Source organism: Carassius auratus, chromosome 37, assembly GCF_003368295.1.
Source record: "Carassius auratus strain Wakin chromosome 37, ASM336829v1, whole genome shotgun sequence".
Taxonomy (NCBI): Eukaryota; Metazoa; Chordata; class Actinopteri; order Cypriniformes; family Cyprinidae; genus Carassius; species Carassius auratus.
In genome coordinates this window covers 878,392-890,545 of record NC_039279.1, presented here as the reverse complement: position 1 = coordinate 890,545, position 12,154 = coordinate 878,392, and the positions used below count along the sequence as shown (strand labels likewise).

The 12,154-nt window shown below is 33.5% G+C and overlaps 1 protein-coding gene across 1 annotated transcript; it reads right to left on the bottom strand.

Moving 5' to 3' along the window:
* Nucleotides 1-1,117: 1,117 nt before the first annotated feature.
* On the bottom strand, nt 1,118-9,682 carry LOC113055823 (fatty acid desaturase 6-like). The gene is made up of 6 exons (XM_026222193.1): nt 9,289-9,682; nt 6,655-6,821; nt 5,308-5,488; nt 4,971-5,155; nt 3,303-3,482; nt 1,118-2,044 (listed from the first exon to the last, which is right to left on the bottom strand). The coding sequence occupies exons 1-6, from the start codon at nt 9,506-9,508 to the stop codon at nt 1,895-1,897; spliced, it is 1,083 nt and encodes a 360-aa protein (XP_026077978.1). The 5' UTR covers nt 9,509-9,682; the 3' UTR covers nt 1,118-1,894.
* Between the last annotated feature and the right edge of the window lie 2,472 nt (nt 9,683-12,154).

Here is a 12,154-nt window from a genome sequence, read left to right as displayed (position 1 = left end):
ATAAAAATTACGGTTATAAAAAATAAAACATTTCATATGTACTTTTTGTTAAACTTTTATTAAATTGATGTGAAAATGTATAAATTTCATGATTTTAATTCATTAGACATGCTTTATAATTAAGAAACTTGAATGTAATTATTAAAAGGAGTGGAGAAAAAAAAGAATCTAGAAAAATTTAAATGGAAATAGTGGATTTTGTTAATATTGAATTATATGCGTGTTTATATTCATGTGTTTCATTTAATGTAATGTTTATGTGTATAAAGAAAAGCATCTATATGAATTGTGTACTAAATTCCAAGTCGTTTGAAGTCATAAATAGCCTTGTATTGTATAAAAATCTTGCCGAATAAATGTACAGTAGCACTACATCAAAACAGTTGAATATGTATTTAAATTTATTTGGTCAGTATAATTAAAGTATTATCTTCATTTCAAATAAAAGAGGAGAGCAACATTCTCTTGCAACATACAGTGGAAGCAAGTCAAAGGCGACTGATTCTGGTAAAAATCACTGAATCATAAACAAATCAGTGCATAAGTACAACTGTATACGGTGAATATTATTATATTCGAGTCAAATAAATGAATTTCTCATGTTCATTACAGTTACATGTACCTATCTCTACTGTGTGCTGTATTAATATTGTACTCAAATAATAGGATTGTTGTTAGCAAATTCAAAAATGTCTGCCGTAATAATAATAAAAAGTCCTATTTGTTTCAATCTACACAAAAACTATGTTCCGAACCCCAGCGAGCTGCGTATCTAGCATTTAAGACATCTTAATAAAGATGCTACCTTCAAGATACTTTCATTTGGTCAAAATCTTAAAGGCATTCCCATAATGCATTGCAAACTCTATTGGAATCGATTGTCTTCTGTGTGTACCACTATTTGTAAGATGAGTTGTGGCTTAACAAAATGAGTCTAATCCAAGTTCAACCAAAAATGACAATTCTATCACTTACTCATTCTCTTTCTTCAACTGAGCACAACAACAAACAGTGATTGGTACCCACTGACTTCCATAAATATTACTATGGAAGTCAATGGCTACCGTCAACTATTTGATTACAAACCTTCTTTAAATATCTTTTGTGTGTGTGTGTGTGTGTGTGTGTGTGTGTTTTCAGCAGGTGAAAGGAATTCATACCGGTTCGGATCAACTTGAGTGTGAGTAAATTACAGAATTGTAATTTTTAGGTGAACTGTCCCTTTAAGAGACAGCAAAGGCAGCTCACTAAACTTTGGAACAAAGTCAAAGCGTGTCCTGTGTAGATTAGGTAAAGTTGTATGCATCTTTTTAGTCTATTGAAGCTGGGAGCTGATCTGGGGTCAGAGGTCGTGAATGATGAGCGCTGCAGTGCTGTATTAACACTGATCCGAAGTTAGTGCATTAGGCAATGATCTTTACATTCAATAATGTCATTTAGCGAAGTGAATAGGAAGCACTGCTTAAAAATCAATGTGAAGGAAATCCTCCTTTTAAGAATATTTGAATGCATTTTGTTTTAAATGAAAAGATGCTTTCTATGCACAGCATTGCTTGTTATAAAGACGAGATTAATTCAGATTCGATCCTGTTTCTTAATGCACATTCCTGGTCCTTCAACAGCACATATCATTCTGAACTAACAAATATTTAACTTCTTTATCCTTCGTCAAAATGTCATCCAGGGCTTAAAGTACTCATCCTACATTTTTATTCTTGTCAAATACCCTGCTTCTTTCAGTAATGCATCATATTATGCAAGTAAAATGAATTGTGAGCCAAGTTTCAAGTTTACTTTAATTCCAATGCCTTCATGCACCAGCCATCATGTCAGTGTCAATCTTCTCATCTTCTGCTCTTCATCCCATCATCATCATCATCATCCTCTTTCTCCGTCACTGTATTCCCACCAGTTCAGTGATGGGTGGCGCAAACACCATCAGCTCCTGATATTTGTGGAAGAACAGACGCAGACGGGAGACATAACCGTCCTCCAGATACGGCAACTTCTTCTCCTTCAGATACCGAGACACTATAGGCTTCACCTGAGACGATTAACACATGCATATCCATTATTAACATTCATTTACTAGTAGATATATTAATTTGGCATATCTTTATCAATTTGCTTATTATTTAAAATTATTTTTGTTTGAATAATGTTGATTCATTAATTTATTCATTTTTGTGAATTGTATTGTTAATATTAATACTATATTTATCCTGCATTTCAATTTAAATTATTTTAATATTTTAAATAATCTTTTTACATTAAAGTAATTTTTACTTATACATATTTATTACACATATTATTACACATATTAGATTATTTTAATTAATCTAGATTAATATTAGTTCATTAATATATTCATTTTTGATAATCATAATGCTACTTGATTTGTTAATGCTGCATGTTAATTTTATTGAAACAAATGCAATGATTTATTGTTTTAAATGATTATACTTTTTTCCCTTTTTTATTCTGCATTTTAATCTAAATATTAAGTTATCAATAACGTGTAAATTAAACAGATTTTTTACTTGCATATATATATATATACATATATATATATATATATATATATATATATATATATATATATATATATATATATATATATATATATATATATATATATATATATATATATATATATAAAGACATGTCCTTATCCATTAATTTTAATTAATCTTGTTTGACTAATGTTGAAGTTATTAATTTAATTATTTCTTTTGTGAGTTCTATTTATACTTAATATGTTAAGGTTGCATTTTAAGTTAATTTAATAAATTATTTACAATTATTTTAAATATTCAATTATTTACATTATTTAAAAATGTAATATTGTATATGTAATATATTATTTATATTATATAAATAAATATACATTTTATATACTATTATAATTATATCTTATAAATGATTAATTTAAATAACTTATTACATGTTCCCTATGTCTTGCCTGGACTTTTATGTTGAAGTGTTTCCTGTGCCTTGTTTGTAGTCTGTTTGTTTATTGGTTCCTCTTGATTTTTGTCAGGTGTGTCTTATCTCTTTAAGCTGTAAATATATATCCCTTGTGTTTCCACTTGTCCTGCCTGCACATTGCATTATTAAATTAAAATGCAGCATAAACATTTATAAAAATATAAATATTAAATATTAAATAATAAATTAATCAAAAACAATTAAAATAAGTTAATTTATAAATGTAATATTTTTTTTTCTTTTTTTATACATATACTGCAGTTTGAGAAACACTTTGTTCCATGTGAATAGAAGCTGTGGCTGTCAGTATGAACCTTCAGGCACATGTTGTCAGACAGGAATGGGAAGAGGTGATGCTCCACGTGGCAGCTGATGAGGGAATGGCCGAAGGTCCAGTCCAGCAGTGGGTTTCGGGGAAGGTTCAGGACTCCGTGTGTCATCTGGAAGATGCGTTTGGGACGCTGAGAGGCAGAAAACATTGCCAGGCCGATGTGCTGCATAAGGGGAAACACAGAAACCAAACATGTTCAGGGCTCAAAAAGATCCTACTGACACCACAGGAGCCCAAACTAGACAAAACTGATGTAAACACACAAGACAATAGCACATCCAAGCATTTATCACACACACATACTGTAACACACTGCAACTATGAACAGAGCTACACAGCATTCACTCCTAAACAAAGGTCTCACACATCGCTGTGGGTCTCAGAGCCGACGGCTGCCCTTTAAACCAAACCAAAATACCTCAGAGGATCAGCACAATACAAGAGTACATTCTCCCTTAGCTCTGCCTGGGAAAATCATGCGTGAATTGTTCTCCGCCGTTTTATGTTTTTCTACAAACGAACCCTGTGAACCTCCGCGAGCAGCAGAGGAGAACAAAGCCGCATTGAGCAGGTCTCGCGGGAAACGATGGAGAGACACACACAGACAGGGATGGATTGATGCAGACTGAATAGCTTCGAACGTTCACACTCAGAATGATTACTCTTATGAGCCTTAGAGAGACGACAGAATAATGTAGTTCTGAAGTGTTACTGTACGGCCAGAGAGTTTGTTAGTGGACTGTGTGGTGCTCTGTTAAAAGTCAGGATCAATGCAATACTAACAGTCTTTTAACTATCACCACTGTACCTTAACTTAACAGTTTTTATATTTTCTGTAGACAAGCAGTGTAAATATGAGCAACCATAGCATGCAAAACCAACTGTTTTTATGTTTAGTGAAAAGTGGAATAGATCCTTTAGTTTATATTTTCCGAGCATGCAAAAAACACTATAACAGTCAAAAAACTACTATATTTACAATACTTTATATTTTCTGATAATTCAAAAAAAAAAAAAAAAAAAAAAAAAAAAAAAAAAAAGTAATGCAAAGCCAATTGGAATTATTTATTCTTAGATTTTCTGAAGATGTCATATAAACAATTTAGTTTTCACTTTCTGAACATGCACAAATTACTAATTAATTTTCTAAAGATAAGTAGTGTAAATGTATATTTTCTGATCATGCAAACAACTGTTTTATATTTTCTGACGATAAGTAGTGTAAATAATTACTTTTATATTTTTAGAGCATGTAAAAACAACTACAGCATGTAAAAGACCAATATTTTCATATGTATATCAAGTGATATTCTCGATTTAATTTTCTGAGCATGCAAAAACAACTACAGATTTCTGCTTATAAGTGGTATAAAATATATAATTTATATTTACTGAGAAAGTCAAAACAGCCATAGACTACTAAATTTTTTATATAATTGGTGTAAATAATTTAATTAAATTTTCTGAGCATGCAAAAACAACTGAACATACAAAAACAGTTGTGCTAGTGTTGTGTGACACAATTGTCTAAAGCAATTGTAGAAAGCATGCAATTCCAAAAAAATATCAAAATCAGGTGCACAACCAAAAAACATATATCATAGTCATATATTAAAATGCATCTAGCATTTTTCTATGATGTATATCTCACCTGAAATATGTTAACGTGTATGTACGGCAGGGAGAACATGGCTCTGCACAGAAGCATGACCACCAGAGCAGAGCTGCATGAGAGTCCTGACACACACCTGAGCAGGTAATACTGAGAGAAAAACCCCAGACACACACACAGGACGGTGCGCACAATCTGGAACGGAGACTGACCCTTCAGCTGACCTGAAACACATGAGAGAATATGTTTCACTGATGATGAAGCTAGTATCAGCGAATACACTCAACAGTCAAATGTAAATTTATGTAAATGTACATCAGCTCAGAGCTAAATGAACTCGGTTGATGTGGTGTCCAAAGCAAAAAAAGGGCCTCACCGATGGCAACGATGGGTGTGATGATGGGGACGGCCAGCGGCGCGATGAACAGGTAGATGGATCGAGGAAGGAAGGGGATTTTCCAGGTGCTGGAGTCTCCCAGACCGATGACATTAGTGTGAGCGTGATGCATCTTGACGTGAGCATGAACACCGGCCCGCGCTGAGAACGAGCCGCACACCTGAGAAACACCAGAGAGGAGCAGCAGTCATACGATGCATGCAGGGGTACAAAAGACACCGCATTTCATCAACATCTACCCTCATTTGAGAGTTTGTGGATTTTGAAGCATTTAAAACAAAGAAAAGATGATGTAAAATAGAGAACTGTGAACTCATTCAACTGTAAGTACCAGACTCTTTGTACAGACGGTCAAATGTTCCTGCTTCCACTGAAGCTCAAGCTGATCTTTAGATCTTTTTTTAATTTAAATATTCAATCATTGAATTAAAATACTAATTAAATTATTTTTAATATTTATATTATTAAATATTTAGATTTTAATATTTACATTACATGATTTACTATATATATATATATATATCTATATATATAGTGACATCTTTATCAATAAATATCTTTTGCAATTGAATATAATTAAAGTGGCATTAAAATAATTAAAAAATAATAAATATTGAACATTTTAAATAGTAAATAGCAAAACAGTGAAAAGTAAACAAATTAAAATATTTAATAATGTAAATGATTTAATGGGAAATTAAATATAGGTCAGATGTTCTTGCTTTTTGCAAGATGCTTTTTTCATTCATAGCTCCAGCACTGTTGTCGTTAAAGCATTAAAGATAATTTAAGATATACAAAGAAAATCCAATTAATTTGACTGAAACTGTTGTGCTAACATAATTTGCAATAAAAACTGCTTATACAATTATAAAGTTGAATAACTCTTTGGGGGCCCACTGTGTTTGTGTGTTCAGACTGTTACCATAGAATATGATCAACAATATGACTCTTGCATTCTTGAGAGGATGGAAACTGTAAATGAACCTCAATCCTCTTTATCCATGAAGTTAATTAATGAAGACTTTATCAGCTAAATTCTTTCCATTGCATTTTCATATTACAGAGAGAATGCTGTGAAACACACTCTGCTTTAAACATCAGTACAAAAACTCCTGATGACCCAAAACACATGGAATTAAAGTAAAAATGGAGACTAAAATTAAATTAATGTAAAAATGGAAAGTACTGTGGCAGTATCAAGACTCAGAAATGGCAAAACCATGGTTCTTTTGGTGCTTTTTCATGTAATAAGTATATTATTTTACTACTTTGTAACAATAGATTTGCAATGTTTAATGATTTCACATCGCCAGCAAATCTCACTTCGATGAAGAAGACGGCCCAGAAGTCGGTCCAGGCCGGAGACTCGCTGAGCGCGCCGTGACTGGACAGATGTGTCCCTTTAACGGTGATGACAGCGTGAGCAATGCCCATTATCAGCAGACCCAACAGGAAATACAGCGGCTGAGACGAACCCAACAACAGGAACCCTGCAAACACAAGAACATCAGTGTAACAGCGCAGGGACATCTACATGACATTTATGATCCATAATCAAAGCTATGACACAAAATGCTTGCTTTATGTATTAACAGGTTTAGAAATGAGTTGAGAAAACACTATAAAAAATTGAGGTAGAAATGATTTTTAGTCAGAAATTGCTAAATTTCACAATTAATTACAGATAAATATCAAGTAGCACATTGAATGAAACTGAAATTTTGATGTAGAAAGACTGAAGTAGTTTTTTCTTGTAAAGCATGCTCCAGTAAACTTTTACATTAAAGGGACGTTTATATGACAACGATGGTACTAAAAAGGCCAGTTGATGGTGATGTCACTTTGTAAAAAAAATATAAAGTATTTTTAAAATTTACGTTTTCAGAGATTACATGGAGATGATAACGGATGATAACAAAGTGTACGTTTTTAAAAGAAAACGTGCACTTTGAAACCCATTTTCAAAACACACATACAGTTTTAAAAACATTTTAGTTGAAAAGTGTGTCGCATAAACGCCCCCTAAAGGTAGATTTGATATTTCTTAAATAAAGTAAAAGTTTTGCATTCATTGAATATTTTTCACAGTGAATACAGTGAATTTTGGCATCTGCTAAGTAAATACATGTAAGTCACTTTGAATTCATGTTTCATTTGGTGTCTTTTTAAAACTAAATGAGGTATTTTGATGGAAATGTCTGGAGAACAATACTTCCATACGGGGAAAGTTTGAGTGTGATTATCTGATTGTTTAGCTGTTTAATCAGCCCATGGTTATATTTAATGTAATGCTTTTGAGTATCATAATGTATTATTCGTGATGTCTGATATAGTTTGGTGATACAGTAAACTACTTTCTCTCATGGGAAACAATAAAAGTAAGCTTAAACTTAACAAGCAACTAGTACTATAATCACATAATTATATAAAAACATATTAAAACAAAGTATCTGTAGTTCATGCCTTTTTAAAATATCTAGGTGTCATTTGTTTAGCTTTTTTTGCGCTCTTAAATATTTCTTTCATCCAAAGACTGGAGAAAATGCTACACAATTTCAAAAAGATGATGCTAAGTATTAAATGATGCTATGTCCTGTTGTTTTGGCGAGTGCAATACAGCACGAAATTATATATTTTTTCGAATTATTTAGCAGTTTTGACCTCCATCACTGGCTTCTCTCTGAAAGACGAGTCAGTGGCGTGAGTGCTGCAGGAAACTGGATCCGCCCAATGGGAGGGAAGCTCTCAGATCGAACCGGTCGCCATGACAACCACCCCCATAGGAGCCTTGGTAATTTGGATATTAAAGGGATAGTTCACTAAGAAATTAAGATTCTGGCATCATTTACTCACTTGTTCCAAACCTGTGTGATGTTCTTTATTCTATTGAATGGTAAAAAAAAAAAAAAAAAAAAAAATGATATTATTAAGATTGTTGTAAACCAAACAGTTTCTGATGGGGGAGTTTCAGCAACTGTCTGGCCTTCATTCTTTTGTTTTTAGCAGAAGAAATAAATTCCTAAAGGTTTGAAACAAGTGACTAAATATGACATCTTTTTTTTGGATGAACTGTCCCTTTAACTGTAGCCGTGTCTGAAAGCTTAAAAAGCTTTACTATATACAGAAGCTGATTTGTATGGATTGAAAGTCAAAGAACATTTGGCACAAAACTGAAGTTGTTGTTTTTTTTGCGTCAGTGTTAAAGCAAAGTTTCACCCAATAACCGGCTGACACACAGTCACACCCCTGGACTGCGTGACTTAATAAGTCAACAATTTGTTTAAATGCACATTATCCAAAACTCTCCATTAGTACATTACACACCTTTACACACTCATACAGACTGAAGTACACACAAGTATGTGTTGGAATGAAAACACTCACAACTTAAATCAAAATGCTAATATTTTCTAGCTAAAGCAAGTTTCAAATTTGTATTCAGTTGTTAATAGTAATTTCCGCACACACATAAACGTTTATGTTGCCTATATCATTAATAAATAAATATATCAATATAAAATATTATGCAAAACAGATTATTGGATTTTTTATTTAATTTCTTTTTTTGTTGTTGTTGTTGCTAGAAAATACTACTTCAGTATTTCTACTTAAATACTTTACATTTCTTTTCATTATTTGTAAATTTATGCATGTAAACTATTTCAAAAATGTTTCACCCCAGACATGAATGAAAAAATAAAGGAAATTAAATTGGAATTATATTTTAAAGCCTTATATATGTATGTGTGTGTGTGTGTGTGTGTGTGTGTATTATACACTAATGAAAATTGTAAAAAGATAATGTGGGTAATTTGAATTTAAAATGTAAGCTACACAACAGACTCGAAGTAGGAGTTATTTTGAGTATATTTGATTTGTTTCGAGATTCTCCCAAAGAGACTGTGTCTAGTCAGTTTTTTTGTGTCGATAATGAAACAGTGGTCAAAGTGAGTGTACCTGCCGGTAAACTGATGAAGGCTGCGGTGAGGATGCTGCAGTCTATTCCTCTCCTCTCCCACCAGCTGCTCTCTCTCACACTCTTCTGCACCAGGCGCGTGAGCTCCATCATCAGCGTCTCGCGCTCCGCGTCCGCGTGCGGCTTCCCCTGCGCTCCGTCCCCGTGTCCTTCACCATCCCGGGACGCGGGATCTCTCCACTCCTCAGAAATGTTCTGCATGCTGGCGCTAGAGTTCAGAGACGCATGGCGCACGCTCGCACTCTCCGTCCGGTCCGGGGAACAAGAGTGAGGGACTTTAGTGCTGACTGCGCTAAAAACGCGCTCACTCGGTCTTTCTCGTTCCCACGGCGACGCCTTTGGCAGGAGTGTCCTCAATGCTGCAAGAGCCCTGCGTCATCTCCTACAAGAACAACACACACACACACACACAGCTATAAATTAATTTTAAAACCAGAAAAAGTAATGGTTGCATCCAATTAAACAATTTTACGCAAAACTACTGCTTAAATTGAACAAATTTATGACAAATAATAATAATAATTTACACAGGAATTCTGCTATTTCTGTGTAAACAAATAAACAAAAACCTGTCAAATCACTCAAACAATTTATGTATGAATGATTTATACAGAAATTTGTTCAGGATGATTTAATTAACAATTGACAGATATTTGACTATTTATTTTACTTACACAGAAATTCAGCAAATGTTATGGTTTTCAGGAAAAAGAAGTGTTGCAAATTTGATAAAGCTGTTTGACAAAAGTTTAATTTTTGTATATTATTTATATAAATGAAAGATGGCGATTGACACAAATGGAAATGATCTAAAACAATCGATCAAATCACAAAATCATGCAACAATGTATGTAAAAACTATTTACACAAAAAATCTCATCTTTCTTGCTCCAACAAAGATGCCCTTGGTCCACAGTGCAGCGAGGGCCCATGTGGTGTCTTGAATTGCAAGAACAACACATTAAAATCTCTCTCACACACACACACACACACACACTCCCCCCCCCCCTCTCTTTCTCCTCATACAGCTAGAATACATTTACTTTCTCTCTCAGCTGCTGACTCACCCGTGTATTCAGCAAACCCTGTTCTCCTTCCATTCTCTCCCTCTTTTAATCTACTTGGCAGAAGACAATAGAAACATTGCAGCAAAAGAATGAAGTGTCAGAGAGAAAAAAAAGGACTGAGCAATTCTATACAGCACAAAGGCTATTTAACATAACAATAAACTTCAAATAACTCAAACACAGGTCAGTGATAATGACTAGTTTATTAAATTGACATTTTAAAACAGCTACCCACAATTTGTCACTGAAAACACTGGCATTTGGCTACCCTGAAAACATGTGAGTCTTGGGTCATATTTAAGCCTCAAATACAAAGAAAAAATATAAATTTTTAAATGTAATTTTTTTTTTTTTTTTGATTTTAGGGTGAGATATGAGCTGACATCAAGGTCAAGGACAATCGTAAAATATAAAGACATTATTTAAAAGAAGAGGAAAAGAGGAAAGAGCACAGAATGGAAAACAAAACACTGTGATTCATGAAGGATAATACAAAACAGAAGTAATACAAGAACAAATTTCTCATAAATAATTAAGAGTCGTTTTAAGAATGATTTACACAGAAATGTTTGTATTTAAAATATTTCTCTACAATTTACATAAGAAAATGTTTTACACTTTCTTTATTGAAAATATCTTAAAATTGACTTAATGACTTAAAAAAAAATTACATTGACATTTTTTAAATACTGTAAAGAGTATAAATGAGCTATGACACAGGAGCAAATAAAGCATTACACTTGTATTCAGACAGATATATAATGTCATGTATTCAGTACATGCAAGAAAGGCTAGCCGTGCGTAGCTGAACTGTGTGGAGATGGAGTGTGATGGATAGACAGATAAAGTAACAAGAGTTATATCAGCTTTCAGCAGGTCAGCCTCTACACCCATAAATGAACAGACACCCAGAACAAACATCTCACCCACTGAGCAAGAGGCTTCGACACACACACACACACACACACACACACACACACACACACACACACACACACACACACACACACACACGCACACACACACACACAGACACAGACACAGACACACACACACACAGACACACACACACACAGACACACACACACACACTCCTAGCACCTCTTAGCTGGAGCCAGTCAACATACAATCATCAGAATTCAAAAGATGAAAACTGTAAATTGTCTACTTTTTACATGAGTGAAATGTCTTTTGGCTGGACATTGATGTCCAAAGCTCCATATTTACAATTATGAACAAGAAAAGACTGAATAATTCTTAAATGCAAAATTAATAAAAAAAAAAACAATGTTAATCTTCAATAATGTGGTACACTAAAGCTCTGATTATATAGATTTTTTGATCCACTAGAAAATCCGTCAGATTCAAGCTGAGATGCCATGTGACCAGGCTTTGTTTCTTGGTCTGAATGTTTGGGGTTGAAAATTGCTGTGAAGATGAACATTTCACTACAAATTACTCGAATTACCTTTGTCCAAAATAAAAAATAAGAGTGCATTAGGAACCAGAATATATTTGATGAACCACAAGATAGTAAATAGAAGGTCAAATTAAAAGTTTGTGTGAATTTAACCTCCAAACTGCAAGGGCATTCATAACCGAAAACCATTGGCATGCAGAATTCATTTTGCAAGCAGAACATCTTTGTTCACTGTTTTGCTGGCTGGAAAGGGATGTGTTCCACTGAAGAGCTGCAGTTTCACGGTTTTCTCAAGCACAGACACCCACAAAGGCTTTGTTCAAAATGTAGGTATAGACAGAATTAAAAAAAAAAAGTGAA

Excerpts from the sequence above, each read along its gene's own strand:
- LOC113055823 (XM_026222193.1), bottom strand. The coding sequence starts at position 9,508 with ATGCAGAACATTTCTGAGGAGTGGAGAGATCCCGCGTCCCGGGATGGT. Across the intron at positions 6,822-9,288 it reads CTTCATCAGTTTACCGGCAG|GGTTCCTGTTGTTGGGTTCG; the intron begins GTACACTCACTT and ends TTGTGTTTGCAG. Across the intron at positions 3,483-4,970 it reads TACACGTTAACATATTTCAG|CACATCGGCCTGGCAATGTT; the intron begins GTGAGATATACA and ends CCCCTTATGCAG.